At 44.2% G+C, this 21,864-nt stretch overlaps 1 protein-coding gene across 1 annotated transcript in view; it reads right to left on the bottom strand.

The window, feature by feature from the left end:
* The window catches only part of LOC310800427 (pleckstrin homology domain-containing family A member 7-like), a gene marked incomplete at its 5' end in the record, with an annotated part of 57,576 nt that overhangs the window by 17,077 nt on the left and 18,635 nt on the right, over positions 1–21,864 (bottom strand). Inside the window, 9 exons of the mRNA XM_083663025.1 lie at positions 2,367–2,478; positions 3,288–3,389; positions 4,067–4,216; positions 6,054–6,134; positions 8,687–8,752; positions 13,734–13,787; positions 17,951–18,034; positions 18,696–19,215; positions 20,769–21,317. Of these exons, the coding sequence (XP_083519151.1) occupies positions 2,367–2,478; positions 3,288–3,389; positions 4,067–4,216; positions 6,054–6,134; positions 8,687–8,752; positions 13,734–13,787; positions 17,951–18,034; positions 18,696–19,215; positions 20,769–21,317 (1,718 nt within the window). The remainder of the gene's footprint in view (positions 1–2,366; positions 2,479–3,287; positions 3,390–4,066; positions 4,217–6,053; positions 6,135–8,686; positions 8,753–13,733; positions 13,788–17,950; positions 18,035–18,695; positions 19,216–20,768; positions 21,318–21,864) is intronic.

Raw genomic sequence — 21,864 nt, 5'->3', positions numbered from 1 at the left:
CTTTTTGCAACTGCTGCGCCTGTTGCTTAATGCACTTTTTATACTCTTTTTTAAAGTTTTGTTGTGATGCTTTTAAATGTCCATTTTATTCTCTTCTTTTATTCTTTTATTTTCCTGTCAACCATTTTATGTGAAGCACTTTGAATTGCCTCTGTGTATGAAATGTGCTATACAAATAAATTTGACTTGACTTGACTTGACTATATTTACACTTCATCTGAGGACACATGAACTGACAAGTCAGATGACAAAAATATGATATTGTTTATTTACATCACTATAGACCTTATTTGATTGACGTAACTCACATACGGGCACGCCCACCACCGCCATGTTGTTGACATAGCGCTGCAGCGCTCAAGTGACAGCCTATGTAAGAGCAGAGTTTATAGGAAGCTAGCCGCCGTTAGCGTTACCTACCTGTATCGTTCCAATTGTGTTCGGATGGTGACCTGCGTTATACATGGCTGTAGTAATGACAGCAATAAAGTCCCCGTGGTTTGTTTCTATCTCTACCGTCCACAGACGTGAAGGGAGCGAGACGGAGGATACGTCAGCAGCACAGGAGATGTGTGGATAGTTAGGAGAGAAGGTGAAACTTTCTGACAGCTCCTCACAGCAAAGTCTGTTCACCTCTTTTTTTCTTTTGTTTATTATTACAGGCATTAACGGCAGCATACAAACAACAACTCTGGGTTTTTTATTGCTGTCATTACCATCGCTATTTTGTAATGGAACAGAAACGACAATAAGGCTGTTACTAGTTGTCAGCTGCAGTAGCGCTGTGCATGCAGGATGGTATGTCAACAATATGGCGCCGTCCAGGGTTAGCGAATAAGGTCTATTGGATGTTCAAAAGCAGATATATAAGTGATTAGGTGCATATGAGCAAGAGATGAAGACAGTGAGAGGAGGCAAACAGTGATGCAGACACAGATTTAAATTATTTTTAATTGCCATTTTCAAACCAAGAGTGAGTATTCAGCAATATAATCTCATCAAATCTGATCTGTAGAATAGAGTACCACATGGATGACGTATTTTTGTAGGCTTAATCAGAAATCGCCGCCATATTGGTTCGTCAGGGGAAAAGTCTATGGGGTTTTAGAATGGGGATTTCACTTAAATGCATCAAATCAGGTCTGTGGTTAACAACAGTTTATGGGAGCACGAATTGAGGTTCAGCAGGATGATCTTCACGAACGTTAATCACTGTTATGCCTTTTGAAGTGTTTTCTAAAAATAACGTTAAAAAAAAACGCATTTACGTTCCAAAAGTCATAAAAGTTATTCACGTTTGTGAAGATTAGTGAAGGGGTTAGACCCACCCAGTCTGCTGAGTCAGGAAGGATGACCTCACTGATGACATCATCACTGATGACATTCTTGCTCGAGTGACATCACATCATTAGGTAATTAGGGTCAATTACCTAATTAAAAAAATCCGGCTCCGTCAGCTCACCCGCACTTTACACTCTTTATACTTCCCTGAAAGTATCAGCCCGGTACATAATATATATAAGATGGAAAGACTAACTGCTGTTATCAATCATAAAGTAGAACAATTTACCTCAAGATTTATTCTACGATAAAGACTGACTAATTCGAGGATGTTTCTTCTACTCCCACAAAGCAGTGTGAGGCAGTACAAGACAGTGCAAGGCAGTACAAGGCAGTACAAGGCAGTACATTCCTTCCTAGAAGAAATGCCAGAAAGAGAGTGAAATGTGTCACAAAAAGCCAGATGATTCTCTGCATTTTTCTTGATACAACAGAAGAATGTTACATCTGTCAACAGGGGAAGTGTGGATTATATCCCATTTTTTGTCTTGTCACCCCAGAACTCTATATTTTTACTGTTCTGTATAAATAAGGGGTGGGACTATAGTGCTCTGTGGTGGAGTGGGTGCTGTCTGTAGGGTTCCTACAGTATCTGGGTTCTGGACAGAATCTACAGTACCTGGGTTCTGGACAAAGTCTACAGTACCTGGGTTCTGGAAAGTCTACAGTACCTGGGTTCAGGACAGTCTACAGTACCTGGGTTCTGGACAGAGTCTACAGTACCTGGGTTCTGGAAAGTCTACAGTACCTGGGTTCTGGACAGTCTACAGTACCTGGGTTCAGGACAGTCTACAGTACCTGGGTTCTGGACAGAGTCTACAGTACCTGGGTTCAGGACAGTCTACAGTACCTGGGTTCAGGACAGTCTACTGTACCTGGGTTCAGGACAGTCTACTGTACCTGGGTTCAGGACAGTCTACAGTACCTGGGTTCAGGACAGTCTACTGTACCTGGGTTCTGGAGTCTACAGTACCTGGGTTCTGGACATAATCTACAGTACCTGGGTTCTGGACAGTCTACAGTACCTGGGTTCTGGACAGAGTCGATGGTGATCTTGTAGTTGGCTTTACTGGCGCTCAGTCCGGCCATCACGTCCTCGATCCTCCACAGCTCGCGCTTCATCTCTGCTTTCTCTTGCTGGAGTGAGACACCAAACACACAGATCTGACCCAACTGTCTCATGCTATTCACCTTATGTAGCCACGCCCATTTGACCCGGTTGTGTGGTCGTGTCACGACTTCCGGCTAAAAAAAAAGAAAAAGAAAAAGGCCGGCTGCTCCAATATCATCTAACTCTGAATTAACTAATAATTTAGCCAATTGTATGTAACATACCAAAATAAAATAAAAGCAAACGACAATGTCTAAGAATGCAATGCCATGTAACTGGCATAATTCTTGCATTCCATGGAATTACATTAACGTCTGCAGCTCTTATAGACTGGCTATATAGAGTGTACATATGTATATATTATCTATAGAGTGGCTTGAGCTGCGCTCGGAGGAGAGAAAACCATCTGAAGCTTTCTTTGTTGGAGTCCAGGTATGTTTTACAAGAAAGTGCTCATCATTGTCGACAATAACGTTATCTGACCTGGCTAACAGTGGATACTCCGCTTGCTTGCTGTGTACCGAGCTCAAAGTAGTAGGCTGCTACGTTCTTTGTTTTACCCCGTGCACTGTCCTCTACAAAAACAACTCTTCTTCTGATATTCTTTTGTATTTCGCGCCGTGACCACCGGAAGTGTTAAAACAACCCGGAAGAATTTGGCCCACCACGTATGAACATAAGGTGAATGCAATACACACTGCCTGCTAGCTTTCAGACACAATGGAATATGTACAAGAACTGTTTGGAACCCTCCCTATGACAGAATCTGGACACTACAGCCGAAAAGCTGCGAGTTTGGAGGTGAACTCAGTCCAGCTGCAGTACCGGCTCTCACCTGGGGGGTGGCGCTGTGGTTCATGTGTGCCTGCAGCGCCTTCCTCAGCTGCTCCACTGAGCTCTCCAGACTGCTGTACTCCTCCCAGGCTCGAGCCATCTCCTGCACGCGCACACACACATGTACATATACACACATGTACATATACACACATGTACATATACACACATGTACAGATACACACATGTACATATACACATATGTACAGATACACACATGTACATATACACATATGCACATATACACACATGTACAGATACACACATGTACATATACACACACATGTACATATACACACATGTACAGATACACACATGTACATATACACACATGTACATATACACACATGTACATATACACATATGCACATATACACACATGTACATATACACACACATGTACATATACACACATGTACAGATACACACATGTACATATACACATATGTACAGATACACACATGTACATATACACATATGCACATATACACACATGTACAGATACACACATGTACATATACACATATGCACATATACACACATGTACATATACACACATGTACATATACACACATGTACATATACACACATGTACATATACACACATGCACGCACACAAAATATTTTAGTACACAGTTGGCAAGACAGATATTGACCAAGTAAAAGGCATCCTCATACAAAACATACTCTATGTGGATGCATACACAACTACACACACACACACACACACACACACACACACACACACACACACACAGACACACACACACAACAGCGTACCGTGGACAGGCGGGAGATCTGGGCCCTGATGGTGACCAGGTCTTCTTGCAGCAGCCTCTGCTGGTAGGCGATCTTCTGGGCGTGGGCCGGCTGCTCCTGGTACTGCTCCATCTGCTGGTGGGACACATCCAGCACGCTCTCCAGCTTGTCCTGAAGGGGGTCAGAGGTCATATAGAGGTCATACGGCACGAGGTCAAGAGAAAACACAGCTACTCAAAGCAACTTCCCAGTCAGGACGTGCATCTGTCAAAATGTTCACTTACACCTCTCAGCAACAACATTCACCCCAAAAAGCCTCCCATGGGCAGCGTGTTTATGGTCATTGTCTTTTCAATCGCTTCTTAAAAAGGAGATTATGTCATCAATCTACAGTATGATGTTCAATTCAGTTATTCTGTGATTAAAGGAGAATTCCATTTTTTTTTACACCCTGGACCTTATTTCTAGCTTTAAATATGATTTTTAAGTCACCCTGACAAGTTCGGTTTGATATTATTTGTTGAAACAATAATTTGTTTTGAACTGTGACCTGAAAACGAGGAAAACAGGGCATGTGAAGACAGGGCATGTGAAAACAGGGCATGTGAAGACAGGGCATGTGAAAACAGGGCATGTGAAGACAGGGCATGTGAAAACAGGGCATGTGAAGACAGGGCATGTGAAAACAGGGCATGTGAAGACAGGGCATGTGAAAACAGGGCATGTGAAGACAGGGCATGTGAAAACAGGGCATGTGAAGACAGGGCATGTGAAAACAGGGCATGTGAAAACAGGGCATGTGAAGAGAGCCAGAGATTTTTCCAGTCGAAAAGAAAAAAGTGAGACGCTCCCTTTATTCAAAACACAACATGCCTTGTGGCTGCATTGCATTCTGGTCTATTGAGACTACTGTTGCATTGCATTCTGGTCTATTGAGGCTACTGTTGCATTGCATTCTGGTCTATAGAGAGCCGCAGTAACGAGTCCGGAAATCATCGATGCTAACAGCCCTGGTTCTTCACAGTTTTCGCCTATGGGAGTTTTGAATGGGTTTTTGGCGCGATGCTTCTAATAATCTCTCTGGGCAACGCTGGCTTAATCAAACGCGAACCAGTGTTTAGTAATATCATCTTCACACACGAGGACCACTTTTACGAGTTTTGAAGCTTTTACTTGCCGTTAAAAGGGCGGCTAGCTAGCAAACGGCTAAATGAGACTACACTTTTGAGTCGATGGGGATATATACGTCAATAACGTCACCACTTCAAAGGGCGAACATGGAAATTCTCTTTCCCTCACCTGGTTCAGCCCCGTTCAGCCCGGGGTAATCAGTGCACACATCAACAACAGTCCAGGTTGAGCGCTGACGTGACGTGGAAGCCTATGCGACAGTGTGTAGTTCTGGATTAGCTTAGCTCGAGCATTTTACTTCTAGGGCTCGCATTTACGCTTCAAAACTCATGAAAGTGGTCCTCATGTGTGAAGATTATCCGATGGAACTCTGGTTCGCGTTTGATTAATCTTGCGTTGCCCAGAGACCGTATTTGAAGCATCGCGGCAAAAACCCATTCAAAAATCCCATAGACAGAAACAGTGTAGAACCAGGAAGTTCGGGACTTCCGCATTCTGCCTACAAAAATACGTCATCCCTGCGGCTCTCTATAGAGGCTACTGTTGCATTGCATTCTGGTCTATTGAGGCTACTGTTGCCTTGCATTCTGGTCTATTGAGGCTACTGTTGCATTGCATTCTGGTCTATTGAGGCTACTGTTGCATTGCATTCTGGTCTATTGAGGCTACTGTTGGTGGAGGAATTGGTCTTTCTGGCTCTTCTACGGTGGATTTCTGAACGTCCCCTTACCCAAACCGGAGTCCGTATTTGTGTTTCTCCAGGGTAAACTGTGCATAAAATTGGCCTTGCAATGAAGTCTCGACTAAATTTCCAATGTTTCCCCCCACAGATGAAACAGAATGACTGAGGCTGGTTAATAATGTAGCAGAGTGTTACCTTGTCCTCCTTCAGGGAGCTGATCCGCGCCTCCAGCTCCTTCAGGGTCTTATCCTGCTCACACAGCCGACTCAGCTTCACCTGCAGGGGGAGACAGAGAGCTGAGCAGACTGAGACAGAGGGCGCTGTAGGAACTGCAAGCGTTCATGTATAGAGAGCCAAAGTGAAACGTCACTTCCTGCTTTCTTATTAAAAAGTGTGAATTAAATATGAATGAAAAGAAAAATATGAATGGCGGTGGACGGAGAATAACGTTACTTTTTTGATCCCGTTTGAATTGTGCCACGGGGTGCCAACGCTCATTTAGTCCATTTAAAACGTAACTTTGCATGTCAAGAAAGTCGCAGTTTGTCGTCAAACTGAAACGTAGGGGTTAGTTTAGTATAAAAACGACATAGCTTGTGGAAGCTCGTGGCACCGCCATTCATATTTTTCGCAGCGCTGGTACAGGGAGAAAGCAGGAAGTGACGTTTCACTTTGGCTCTCTATTGGCTCTCCTGCAGCTCCTGGGGCACGCTGCACTTTGCAGGAGACACATGGAGATAAATTAAATAAAGTCAATCCACTGAGCCGTGTTTTGATCACATTTCTTGAGCCATGTGGTAAAACTTTGATTTGTAACTGTTAATTTTGAGTCATTTCAAAATGAACAGTGTGTGTGTGAGAGAGAGAGAGAGAGAGAGACAGACAGAGAGCGAGCGCGAGAGAGAGAGAGAGAGAGAGACAGACAGAGAGCGAGCGCGAGAGAGAGAGAGAGAGAGAGAGAGAGAGAGAGAGTGTGAGTGCATATGTGTGTGAGTTTGTAACATACACATAGTGACTGTCCCCCACCTCCCCTGTCTCATTAGCAGATATAATTATTGTGAGTGGGCACTTTATGCAGAGTGGGTGCTACCCACACGCCTCTCTCTCCTCGTTAATTAATCCCTAATTAAACTCAACAAGACTCCACGCCAAAGGTTGGAGCAATTCCTCTTCCCAGGGTAAAAAACTAAAACAGAAAGGGGCGTCCAGGTAGTGTAGCAGGTAGTGTAGCGGTAGATTCCCTGCCTACCAACACGAGGGTCGCAGGTTCGCATCCTCATGTTACTCTATCTCCGGCTTGATCGGGTGTCCGTACAGGCACGATTGGCTGTGTCTGTGGGAGGAAGCCGGATTGAGGGTATTGTCCTGGTCGCTGCACTAGCGCCTCCTCTGGTCGCTCGGGGCGCCTGTTCAGTGCGGAAGGGAACTGGTGGGAATAGCGTGATCCTCCCACGCGCTACGTCCTGCCGGGGGTGTCGGAGGAAGCATGGTGCTAGACTACGGCTCTCCCCAGATCAGCAGAGGGTGGAGGAGCGACTGGGGCAGCAGAGGGAAGAATTGGCCAAGTACAATTTGGGAGAAAATGGGGGGAAATCGAAAAAACAACAACCATAATAATAATAATAATAATGATAATACAAAAAAACAGAATAATATTCACGTAATAATGCTGTGGCTGAGCAGCTTGAAGTGAACAAACTGTTTATCATATACATTTTTACATTCAAAGGTACTTTTGCCATTCCATCAAATTCATTTTTCATCTCTCCATGGTAATGTTGTCTCGTCAAATATTCATGGGCGACATTGCTCTCCTAAATTGTTTACCTGTAGTTGTGTATGAAGCTCAGTCACACTATGATATATAAGGATAAGAGAAATAAGGAGTCTTTGAGAAGCTGTGGAGAATAGTTTGGATATCAATGTGAGCCAACTCTCTCTCTGCATGGTGTGTTTGCCTTGAAGATAAGAGCGATGACTTCAAACACACTCCCACACTTTCTCCACAGCATCAACAACTGTTTTGCCTTAAAGGGATACACCACTTTTTTGGAAGTTTAGCTCATTTGTCACATCCCCCCCACATAACCAAGATACACCATGCCTTACCCACACTGTCCGCTCAGTTCACAGTGAGCTACAGTCGTGAAGTTAGTAATTATCGGCATAGATGCCAAAACACACAAATCACCGTGCCAAAATACATGGTGTGCTTCGGGTACTCACCACACGATTAAATGTTAATCCAAAATGCACATAATCTGTCTTTTTGGAAGGAAAAGAGGTCGGCGGCCATGTTTGGAAAGTAGTGCCGGCTACCTCTTTTCCTTCCAAAAAGACAGATTATGTGCATTTTGGATTAATATTTCATCGTGTGGTGAGTACCCGAAGCACAACATGTATTTTGGCATGGTGATTTGTGTGTTTTGGCAGATTTTTAACAGCTGTACCATTAGCCTCCATTCTATGGCGATAATTACTAACTTCACGACTGTAGCTCACTGTGAACTGAGCTGACAGTGCCGGTAAGGCATGGTGTATCTTGGTTATGTGGGGGCGATGTGGCAAATGAGCTAAACTTCCAAAAAAGTGGTGTATCCCTTTAATTAACCCTCGCTTTCCCCTGATGGGGACCATGATCATCAGTGTAACTACACTAACTAAAAAACCATGATCATCAGTGTAACTACACTAAGTAAAAAAACTACAATTTCAGGACTTATTTTTTCAGGAGAGCAACAAGACAGAAAGAGGACATGTGAAGACTTGAGGGTGTATCTAATCTAATGCATCAAATAGTTTGAGATGACGTTACCGGCTGTACTTACATCCACATCGCTTTCTGCAACCTTGACAGGCTTCCCCATCTCCTTCAGAATCTGACTTCCAACTACCTAGAAATTGGAACATGGAACATTTTCAGATGATAGTTTAGCGGCACAAGGAGCAGGCCTACTCCACGGTACAATGGTGCTGCGACACAAGGAGATACAGAAACACCAAACTACTAACGAACACCAGGCCAATCAATTACCATTGACACATTCCTTTAGCCGGGGCGCACATGACAATATGAATCAGCTGTTGCCATGGAAACCACAATGCCTATGGACACGGAGAAGCCCTGCACTGCACGTTTCCACATATCTGTGAGGCAACATGCAAAATGTCTCCTCCTTTGAGAAAAGTCCCAAATCTGGACACTTTTTTGGATTACTAAAGTATGAGGAAATGATTTAGAAACACACGCTGAATTGAGTCCAGGTGCTTTTTGAGGTACTGACAGGGTTCTACGGTGCTGCCATACGCTCCTACAAAAAATTAAATTCATGCTACTTTATACAATAAAACAAAAGCGGGAGCTCATGTGCAAAAGTAAGGACGTGCATTTTCAATTTGATATCATAGTTCATTTTGTAGCGCTCCTAAAATGTTCAGTTTAGGAGTACATGTGCTCCTAGGGGCAAATAATAGATTAGAAAAGAAAAAGGCCACAGTTAGAGCCCTGTGGTATTGTCGAGGAGGTGTGGTGTTTCAGAGACGATGGTAGAAGCAGCTGGCTTTTCAACCACCGGGCCACAGCCACAACACATGCACTGCCGAGCCATCCCACCGGGCCACAGCCACAACACATGCACTGCCGAGCCATCCCACGACCACGACCACGACCACGACCACGACGCAACAGCATCAGCATCAGCATCAACACATGGGGTGGGGGTCAAAGGTCACGTGGGAGATCAGCAGTTCAATGCCAGTCAAGCCATGAACACGATGCTATAAGCAATGGGATGGTCTTTCTATAGCACAGGCACGGACGTGTGACACTTCTACTCTAAATACAGTACAAACATGCACAAGCACAAATACCCGCACACGCACACACACACACACACACACACACACACACACACACACACACACACACACACACACACACACACACACACACATACTGTATATATATATATCTTATTCACATAAGATATTTCACAGAAGAGTATGAGGGTCAAATTTGGAGGTGACGTCTTTTTTAACCGAAGCCAGAGGGAGGGGGGTCATATTTGGGGATTTTCTCTGAATATTACCCCACTCTAAAATAAATATGATCTACAATGGCCCTACTACTCTTGCGTATATATGCACGCCCACACACACGTGCGTGCGAACGCACGCACGCACGCACGCACGCACGCACGCACGCACGCACGCACGCACGCACACACGCGCACACACACACACACACACACACACACACACGCACGCACACACGCACGCACACACAGAGCTTACGTTCATCAGAGGCCTGAGAGGCCCAGCAGTGCAGTGCAGTAGTAAAGTGTGGACTGCGAGGATCAGGGGCTCTAGAGCTCTGATCTAGAGTCAAAACCACACAGAAACAAAGAGGATCAGGGGCTCTAGAGCTCTGATCTAGAGTCAAAACCACACAGAAACAAAGAGGATCAGGGGCTCTAGAGCTCTGATCTGGAGTCAAAACCACACAGAAACAAAGAGGATCAGGGTCTCTAGAGCTCTGATCTGGAGTCAAAACCACACAGAGACAAAGAGGATCAGGGGCTCTAGAGCTCTGATCTGGAGTCAAAACCACACAGAGACAAAGAGGATCAGGGGCTCTAGAGCTCTGATCTGGAGTCAAAACCACACAGAGACAAAGAGGATCAGGGGCTCTAGAGCTCTGATCTGGAGTCAAAACCACACAGAGACAAAGAGGATCAGGGGCTCTAGAGCTCTGATCTGGAGTCAAAACCACACAGAGACAAAGAGGATCAGGGGCTCTAGAGCTCTGATCTGGAGTCAAAACCACACAGAGACAAAGAGGATCAGGGGCTCTAGAGCTCTGATCTAGAGTCAAAACCACACAGAGACAAAGAGGATCAGGGGCTCTAGAGCTCTGATCTAGAGTCAAAACCACACAGAGACAAATAGGATCAGGGGCTCTAGAGCTCTGATCTAGAGTCAAAACCACACAGAGACAAAGAGGATCAGGGGCTCTAGAGCTCTGATCTGGAGTCAAAACCACACAGAGACAAATAGGATCAGGGGCTCTAGAGCTCTGATCTAGAGTCAAAACCACACAGAGACAAAGAGGATATGGGGCTCTAGAGCTCTGATCTGGAGTCAAAACCACACAGAGACAAAGAGGATCAGGGGCTCTAGAGCTCTGATCTGGAGTCAAAACCACACAGAGACAAAGAGGATCAGGGGCTCTAGAGCTCTGATCTGGAGTCAAAACCACACAGAGACAAAGAGGATCAGGGGCTCTAGAGCTCTGATCTAGAGTCAAAACCACACAGAGACAAAGAGGATCAGGGGCTCTAGAGCTCTGATCTGGAGTCAAAACCACACAGAGACAAAGAGGATCAGGGGCTCTAGAGCTCTGATCTAGAGTCAAAACCACACAGAGACAAAGAGGATCAGGGGCTCTAGAGCTCTGATCTAGAGTCAAAACCACACAGAGACAAAGAGGATCAGGGGCTCTAGAGCTCTGATCTGGAGTCAAAACCACACAGAGACAAAGAGGATCAGGGGCTCTAGAGCTCTGATCTGGAGTCAAAACCACACAGAGACAAAGAGGATCAGGGGCTCTAGAGCTCTGATCTAGAGTCAAAACCACACAGAGACAAAGAGGATCAGGGGCTCTAGAGCTCTGATCTGGAGTCAAAACCACACAGAGACAAAGAGGATCAGGGGCTCTAGAGCTCTGATCTGGAGTCAAAACCACACAGAGACAAAGAGGCTCAGGGGCTCTAGAGCTCTGATCTAGAGTCAAAACCACACAGAGACAAAATGGCAGCTGCTTTCATCAGTCGCTCAAAGGCTGCCTCCAAAACCACGCAAGAGTTAACAATGGAGTTGGCGAGGAACAAGTCTACTGTGATTCACTGGCAATGATTTTGTCCCACAAAGATGCCTGTACATCCTCACGTGTCATTGTGACACAATGTGACAGCGACATTCTCCACTCTGGTCTAATAAGTTCAACGTGGGCCAGAAGTGGTTGTTAGTCAGTAACATCCTGTGTATTTGTTTATATCATTACAAATCAGAGAAGGAACAGCAGAACACAAACACTTTAAGCAGCTATGATATGGAGAGATATATGTGTCTTTATTCTGTCACTGAAAGTTTACATCCTGTAACCAAAGGCTGTATCTGTGAGAAAATAAATCCACTTTGTAATCAAAAAATAGATCCGTAAGCAAAAACATAGATTTGAAAACAAAACTATCAACAATCCAATCAAAGAAAAATTTAAAAATAAAATAAAAAAAATGTTTTTAAATTTTTCATTAATGTGAATTAAAAAAAGTTGCATGCAAACACAAACATTTTGTTCTCAACTCCAAAACATTTGTTTGCGAACCCATTACCTTTGCTTACAAAGCTCAACTTGTCTTTTGCGAAATGAAAAGTTTTGTTTGCAAAACCTGAGTTTTGCAAAACTTTTTCTGTTACAATAAGGGCGGGACCTACAGCAGAAAGAAGTAACGCACGTCCCTATTGGCCAGTGTCGATCGGAGTGATAGCTTGGCAACATCCAATGCAGTATGAGACAAGGCGGAGGGTGTCTCATACTGGATCAATGGATTGAGCTTTGTAAGCAAAGGTAATGGTTTCGCAAACAAATGTTTTGGAGTTGAGAACAAAATGTTTGTGTTTGCATGCAACTTTTTTTAATTCACATTAATGAAAAATCTAAAAACATTTATTTTATTTTATTTTTAAATTTTTCTTTGATTGGATTGTTGATAGTTTTGTTTTCAAATCTATGTTTTTGCTTACGGATCTATTTTTTGATTACAAAGTGGATTTATTTTCTCACAGATAGTCTTTGGTTACAGGATGTAAACTTTCAGTCACAGAATAAAGAGGCACTGTGGAGGAAAGCGTGATTTCCTCGGAATTTCCACGGAATGTTTTCCCGGAATGAAGACTGCATTTCCCATGAGCACCAGCGCATAATGTCATAATGAAGACTGCATTTCCCATGAGCACCAGCGCATAATGTCATAATGAAGACTGCATTTCCCATGAGCACCAGCGCATAATGTCATAATGAAGACTGCATTTCCCATGAGCACCAGCGCATAATGTCATAATGAAGACTGCATTTCCCATGAGCACCAGCACATCATGTCCTAAAGATTATAACTAGCGTGTGCATTTGCTTTGGAAGCGAGTGAAGCGAGCTCCTATTTTTCTTTTTTTAAACAGCTCTTTGCAGGATGCATAGCGATGAGGTAGTGTACCGACCTGAGCACAGGCATTTTAGAATGAGTATAATAGCCAATCTTCTCGCTGATGGTCTGATTTGCTGATGTACTGTAGGTTATATACAAGGAATCAGCATGATGTCACGACGACGACAACAAACACCTGCCTTCCGGGTGTCTCTGCGGGGTGTTACGAGCAAATGTACCCCCATGCGTGTCCCCCCTATGTAAATACATGAGCTAACGTTAGTTGTGTGGCAATAAAACACCGGTTTGATATAACGGTCATGTTCGAGTCATGCTCTTTCAATAAAGCCCACCAGGTTTGATATCTGTTGGCTAGTTGTTGATATATTGTTGTTGATATATTGTGTGTCTAAAATAACAATTATTTTTATCGATGTCATGATGGCAGCGACACTTTAACACTCAATAACTGTCAAATTAAATGACAGACTTCAAAACAGTTTACAGTTTTCTGATATACTACTGATGTTCTAATGATACAAAGCTGGTTGAAAATGGGCAGAGTGTTCCTTTAAGGAGGAGAGAAGTAAAAAAAAGACAAAAGTAAAAAAGGAGGGGACAAATACAATAAATAGTCTCTCCATTTCTATGTCTCTCTGTCTCTCTGTCTCACCTTTAGGTCCAGATACTCCAAGTCCTTCTTCAGTTGCATGTATGTGTCATCAGCCTACAAGGTGAAGAGGGGGAAGAAACAGGTGAGTGTGGATTATTGATTTGTGTCGGTGCGATCTGGACACCCAGAGTCTCTCAGTCTGATGACTAATAAGACTCTATGATATCTCTGGGTTTCCGGTGTTGAGCGGAGATGTTCTCAGTGTCACCAAGACCTCTGCTTCCGTACGCCACGGTCATTGTTTACAGTCGGATTGACGCGAGAACGGAGTTGGAGCTGATTGATTGTCTTGGGGTGGACATGTCTTGGGGTGGACATGTCTTGGGGTGGACATGTCTTGGGGTGGACATGTCTTGGGGTGGACATGTCTTGGGGTGGACATGTCTTGGGGTGGACATGTCTTGGGGTGGACATGTCTTGGGGTGGACATTATCTGCTCAACACAAGAACCCACTGAAATACGTCTGTCCCAGTCTTATTAGTCGTCAAACTGATGAGACTCTGGGTTCCCAGATTTGTGTCAGTGAGGATCGAACAGGTCACTGAACCAGCTTCACTCCGTATTCATCACGTTGAATCAAGTTAAGACTTGTATGACTTTGATCCCACTGTCAGCACACAAAGGAACCGACATGCGCACGTGCTCACATGCGCCACTACACCACACACGCAAACACATACAGTACACTCACCCATCAAATAAATACATTCATGTATCTTCTGTTTGGAGACGGACAAAGCTCTGTTTAGTCTCCCTCTCTGCACCAAACCAAAAAGACGGGATCCATTTGAAGTGGCCGGCTCCATCTTCCAGTCAGAGTTCAGCTTTGAATCCTCACATTAGCCAACCAAAAACAACCACAAAGTCTGTGGCAACATGAAGGCTCGACAATGGAACAACTGAACTGAACAACACAGCCACAGCCAGCCAGTTAGCCAGTTAGCCAATTAGCATGGGATGGCTCCGCTGACGCCAGCTAGCAGCACAACATGCTCTGCTGACGCCAGCTAGCAGCACAACATGCTCTGCTGACGCCAGCTAGCAGCACAACATGCTATATGGACAGCAGCACTAGAAGCACGATTATGGAAAGCGACCAGCCGTGAAAAGACATGTAAAGAGGCGGATGGGTCTATGATGGCAGCCACAGATCAGCCATGCCCAACATCACAGCACTGAAGCACAGGAGTGCTTGGTAGAGGTTGCCACTAACACACTAGCTGCTGTTTTAACTTCTGCATACTTGAGTTGTTCATCTTTATTTACCCAGGGTGGGAAGGGTTCTTTTTCCAACACCGCCCAACTTCATGTTTACACAATTACATGTGTTCAAACCTGGGAACTGCCAAGTATAACCACCACCTTACACTGAGCAGCTCCACTGGAGGAACTGGGAGTCTGGCCTGAAGGCATCTCTAGGGAAGCACTACTTGGTGAATATGAGCAATTTAAATTCTAAATCCATTTTACATGTAAAATTGCTACATCATGAAAACTTCAGGTTCAAGGTACTGCATTAGTTTGAGCTGTTCCTAATTTAAAGGCAGTGTAAACCCGATTTAACTCTTTTCAAGATGCGATAATGAATACCTTTTACTGGGTACGGGACACTTTATGCAATATTTGAATTCTGCTATATTTCTAATATCATAAATATTCATTCCAATGGGTTTGAATTGGTGAAATTGGAAAGGATGTGGTGATGTAAGAACATTCAATTAAAAAATTTATTTTACATTTTATAGTTACTTAATAATTAATAATGATAGTTGTGTTAAATTATTTGCAGCAAACACACAATTATATACATATATATGTATAAGTACAGTATATATACATATATATATACATATATATATATATATATATATATATATATATATATATATATATATGTATATATATATATATATATATATATATATATATATATATATATATATATATATGGTGAAGAGAGGATTGCCAGACACTATAAAGAAAAGAATCACGGTGCAGCCACTTCCCTCAAGTTTGTTGGCATAGAAAAAATACAGCCCAACCCAAGAGGAGGCAATCTGATCAATCAACTTCTGAGACCAGAGGCTTTCTGGATTTTTGAATTACACACCATTGAACCCTTTGGCCTTAATGAAATGCAAGATTTTAGTTGTTTTTTGTGATCTATATTAATATTTGTCTCTTCCTACAGGTGATCTGGAGCCTAGGAAGAGACGAGCCACTAAGTCCCATTACACTTTTCCCCCCCTTTAGTGATAGAGGGAGTGCAGGTGCTTAGTCTTAAAAATATGTTCTCATTCTGTAACTGAATATTAACTCTTTACTTTTCTTAATGTATTTTTCCCTTTGAAAAATCTTAAATATCTTCATAAAATATATTTGATATACTATGTAAATTAACTGCCATAATTGTGATATATTGGTAAATACATGTCATTCTTTTGAAAAACTTGTTTTGTAACTTGTATCTTTAAAAAAAGACGACTGTGATAATTGGTCATGTGACCCTGTCTAATGTATTTAACTCACCTGTGGGTGCCAATGGCATTTTCTGTGAACCTGATGAAGGTGCACGCGAAACGTAAATAAATATCAGTAAGTCATTTTCAGTGTTGCGGTGGTTCCTTTAATTTTTCAATATATATATATATATATATATATATATATATATATATATATATATATATACATATATACATATATATACATACATATGTATGTACGGTATGTGTATATATATATATATATATATATATATATATATATATATATATATATATATATATATATATATATATATAACCAATTTACGAGTCAGTGGGTTCAGTATTTTTTTTAAATAAATAATAACAATGATTGATACTAATATATAATACATAATTTGATTTGAGTGCATTTATCCCTATTTTGAACTAAACTTAACTCTGCCTAGAGGCAACCTGTACCAGCTCCTGGAGAAGTGTGGGGCAGGCATGCCTCGCTGCGGAGCCCCCACCTGGGTGCTGCAGGGGCCCAGGGCGTGTCCGAGGCGGGACAGGGGGGAGGGGCCAGCGCTGAGGAGGGGGCTGGCAGTGGAGGCGGGGCTGAGGAGGTGGTAGTGCTCTTGGGGGCCGTTGAGCCGCTGCAGGTGAGCCAGCGTGTGGTGGCGAGCGGACGCCATCTTGGCCTGATGGCGGCGCAGCTGAATGAGGAGCAGAGTGAGCTCCTCCGGCTGTGTGGTACCACAGGACACCCATATTTCACATCAACAAGCACCAAGGGGACGTTCGGTCAGGTCAGGTGACACGCTCGGTTCACATCAGTAGCCTGGCTTTCAAACCGCTAGCAACACCATCTCCCACTATTTGTTTATTTGGGTCCGCATTAGTCATCTTGCAAAATAACTACTTTTCTTGGGACAAAAACAAGACAACCTGACAACATGCACTTAAAAACAGAAGTAGGACAAAAGGGGGGAAAGAAGAAAAAATAAATCAGAAAATAAAGATATCTAGTTGAGTTATTGGGAAGGTATATATGGCTAATATAAGAAATAAGAAAAAGAGTAGAGTCCGCACTCTGCTGAACAAGATGTCTCCCAGACGGATATATTTATTGATTGACGTTTCGGTCTCACACGACCTTCTTCAGAAGGTCTTTTCTGAAGAAGGTCGTGTGAGACCGAGACGTCACCTATCCGTCTGGGAGACATCTTGTTCAGCAGAGTGCGGACTCTACTCTTTTTCTACATTGTTTGACCCCTTGTCCTGCACCTGCAATTTTGGCCGGATGTGCTCTACTCTCTCTTATATATGGCTAATGCCCATGAAAAAAAAATATGTGTTGGTGCGTTCAAACCTCGCTCGAATTTGACCGCGCGAATTATACGCTGAAGTTGAACATTTTAAACATGAGCAAATGAGGCAAATATCTTGAATATCTTGTCAGCCGCCCGGATAATCTTGTCAGCCGCCCGGGGGCAAAATGGCGTCTTCCCACACGTGTGCATTGCTTTGTATGTAATCCCACCGTGCAAATTTCCAAATCGCGTTTGGTGTGAAGTCCCCCTCAAAGAGGTTTCTGGTCCAAGTTCCAAATAGTGAGGAAAAAAACCCTGAATGTATTATATTATGATTTCTATTGCACTCACTACAGCAAACAGCATTGGTGTTTAAATGTTTATGTTCGCAATATATTGGAAGAAGGGTTTGGTTTTCGTGTGCAGGGCAGGACTTACCGTTTTGCCGTGCAAGCTGGGAGCGCTGACTGTGTGTGTGATGTAGCCAGAGGCAGGCAATGACCGCCTCTCTATGGTAGCAGCCTGCAGAAAACACAGTTTACATGCATTACTTGGATTTAGGGATCAAACATGCATATTTATAAAATGCTAAACATTTCAAACCATAGAGATACAACATGGTTTATTATGGTAATGTCCCAATAGAAAGTCACACCGTGCAGCTACCTATTTCCAAAGCACAAGCTGAAATGTTGTATCAGAGCGCAGCCGAGGGCATCACAAACCAAATACGGGTCAGTCAGTCAGTCATTACAGTCAGTCAGTCATTACAGTCAGGTTAGTGAGGTGATGCACTTTGTCAGATGGCCACTAGAGGGCGAAACACATGCCCTGGGGGCTATACAGTATCTCTATCTGTGCTTGCTGTGAGGCAGTTGAGCTCATTTAACAGACTGTTTGCCTTAAGGCTGTGTCTGCCTGTGTGCCCCAAGGCACTAAAACAATGATTCTGTTCACTAGAGCACAGTTCCAACAGCCGCCCCGCTCTGTCAGGACGACTGACACCTTTTCCGGATGAGGAACTATTGTATTTGACATTTAGACACGTGGCATGTGGTGAGGACTAGTTACTTCTTGCTGCCATTTGGAGCCACCAACATACAAAGTTGCCTTAAACGTGAGTGTAACCAGAAAGCCTTTTGAAGGACAGTTGTGCACTAGATTGGATCCGACAAGGTTTTACCTTGAGCAGCTGAGATTTGGTCCGGCGAGGAGAAAGGGCCAAGGGGATGTCCACCACCGACCTGTCGCCTACAGGTCTGACCGTCACGCGCTCCGCAGGCGTGTGCGGCCTCCGCATGGGCGAGCCGGCCCGGCTGGACCCCGGCGGGGGGACGTCCGCCGACGGCGGCGGCACGGAGATGCAGCGGGGCGGCCCCTCGGACCTGGGAGGCACAGTGGAGGGGGGCCGGGGGCCGAAGGGGTAGTCCGGGGCGGGCGTGTAGAGTGGCGCGGTGGGGCTGCCATGGCGGAACTGGTGGCGCTGCTGCCACTCGTACAGCTGCCAGGCAGTGCCGTTGCCCGGTCCGCTCTGCTCCGGCGTCAGCTGGAAGTGGCTGAGGCGGTCCTGGGCGTACTTGTACTCCCCGAGGCGGGCGGCGGGAGGGGGGCTGTGGCGGGGGGTCTTTGGCAGCGTCTGGTACGCCTCCGCCGAGGTGAACTTGGGCTGGGTGGGGGGGGTGCGTCGGGGGAGGGTGTTCTCTCTGGACGGAGACATAAGGATGTGTTTTATTGCACCATGAACACTATCTGCAGGTTTCAGAAAGACCAATTTAAGACTTTTATGACCATTTTAATACTTCCCAACTGAATTTAAGATGAATTAAAAAACAAAGAAGGGAAAATAAGCCTATTTCTCATTCGACATAACTAATGAAAGTTATGACACTATTAATGAGAAGAAGAATAAAACTCAAACCAGGAAATTATTTCATTGATGGGGATGAATTCAAATTATGTTTAATCAAGCCAAGACAATGAAAAGTAAATGTTTTGCATATTGTACGACTAAACTTATGCAGTGACAAGTATAAGAATGTCGAACAAGTTTGATTGATTGATTGATTGAAACGAAATAAATCGTTTCAATCAATCAATCAATCAATCAATCAAACTTGTTCGAGATTCTTATACTTGTCACTGCATGTTGGAAACAAAATAGATCTCTGCTAACTGTTTAATTTAGTTATATACTAACACTTCCTCAGAGTTCTTAAGGAGCCGTGGTTTCACATGAAGTCTCTACATAGCAGCATAAAACAACACATTTCCCCACCAGGCATCATTAGGTTCACTCATAATAAATATGATTCATCACTGTACTATTCCTGCTTTGAACTGTCGTGCCTTGAACCATTTTGACAAGTGCAATATAAATAGTTAAAGTCCTCGGCTCGTACTATAATTTGTGCATAATATTTCATAACTATAACAAGCTTGTTATTTTTCCACTGGAGTGGGAGTTCAGAAGTATAGTTCTGCTTCTGCACAGTGAGGACCAGACGAGCCTCATGAAAATCGGACTGACTCACTGGTGTGTTTTATCCCCAGGCTGACGCCACTAGAGGGAGCTGTCCACTGGATTTATGAATATTGGAGCCTGCTTAACCGTTACCAGACTACAAGGACTGTTTACTTTGGCTGCCCTGTTGTGGTGGAATCTATTGTGTCTGCATGGTTCACACTTCACACCCAGTTCAAACTCAAACTCAAGAAACTTCCTTTTTCCACATAAAATGTTTACAGCATCTAATATCTACTAGACTAATATATACTTTCTTTTCAAATAAATACCAGTCCAATACACTACCAGTGCAAAGTTTGGACACACCTTATTGAACGGACTACGTTTTCCATTATTTGATCTAAAGGCTTATACATTTAAATTTGTTGCTTGACATTTTGTTACTTAGACAAATATAGTAAAGTTGATGCCTATGTATGCATTTCTCTCCAAAGCCTCTGCCTTTCCATCAGGACAAACAGCGGTTACTATAAATAAATAAATAAATACATAGAGTTTTGATTTGTTTATCACCTTATTGGTCACGACATAATTCCATGTGTTATTTCAGAATTTTGATGTCTTTACTATTATTGTGCGCTTCCCTCTTCATCCTTTATATTGCACTATTATTCTAAAATGTGAAACATTTTCAAATGAAAGAAAAATGTGTGTCCAAAGTCTTGACTGGTAGAATAATTTTTCTTCTTCTTATTTTTGATCTCTTTGTGTGCAGTATGACCAGCGACCTACCCTTTGTATTCGGCCTTCTGCACTTTGACCCAGTGCTCCACCTGCTCCAGAGCGCTCCTCCTCTGCACCTGCCTGTGAGCGCTCTCTGCGGGCGGGGCCCTCTGGTACGTCCCCGCCCCGATCCCGTTGGGCTCCAGGATGGGGCTGGGCGTGGACACCAGGCCGTTTCTGGTGCAGGCACCGGGGGGCAGCGTGGAGGCGGCTCTCGACGGGGCGCGGGACGGCACCCGGGAGACGGGTGCCGAGGCCGACGTGGGCTCCTGCTGCTGGGGGAAGGAGGAGGAGGACGGGGGGTTGGAGGGGAGGGAGACGTGAGTGTCCATCTCCATGACGGCGCCTCCCACGGGGAGGAGGTCCGACAGGGCGGCTGTGTCTGTGTGGAAGCTGCAGCGCTCCTCTGCGTGGAGGTGGATGGGCTCCAGCAGAACCTCGTGCACGATGGGCCTGGCGCTCTCGGGGTCGGGGGTCATGCTCTTGTGGTTGACGTGGTTGGTCTGCGGGACGGCCTGTCGCTCCGACGTGCTCAGGTTGTCAAAGTTCTCTGACGGCCTGGGGAGGTGAGACAGACTGGGGAGGTGAGACAGAAAGGCTTTTATTCTCTTTGTCTCTCCTCAGCACTGCAATGCTTTCATTCCTGAGAGAACGTGCTGATAAGTAGCTTCATCCGTTATCCTGACAGGTGATTTGTGTTCTACAAACCTCTCAAAGGATTTCACTCATTTTCACTCGATAAGCACCGATTCTGTTTCATTTGATCATTTTCCGGATATGATATCCCATGGACAGCGAGCTCCATCATTCCTGGGTCTTATATTTTATTTAATTTTTTGACGGCCCTTCGTCCGCGCCAACGTGATTACCGCCCGTTCCCGCGAGATTTGCGTGGGGGTCGTCCTTCCTGACCCGTTGCACCCCTCTACTGCAAACCACTATTATATATCTAGCGAGACAGGCGAGTAATGCTGATCTTAGCAGTGAAGGAAGCCACGCCCCCTCTCTCTCTTGTGAAAACAAGCTTTGTCGACCTCCCCCGCGTTTATAAATGGACAGAAAGTGATCCAGCAACACTTGACAGCATAATGTGGATCAAGCTGAT

Source organism: Poromitra crassiceps (genome assembly GCF_964638095.1).
Source record: "Poromitra crassiceps genome assembly, chromosome: 30".
In the NCBI taxonomy this organism is placed as follows: domain Eukaryota; kingdom Metazoa; phylum Chordata; class Actinopteri; order Beryciformes; family Melamphaidae; genus Poromitra; species Poromitra crassiceps.
Note: the sequence above shows the minus strand (reverse complement) of the source record. Positions and strands in the feature narration are given on the sequence as shown.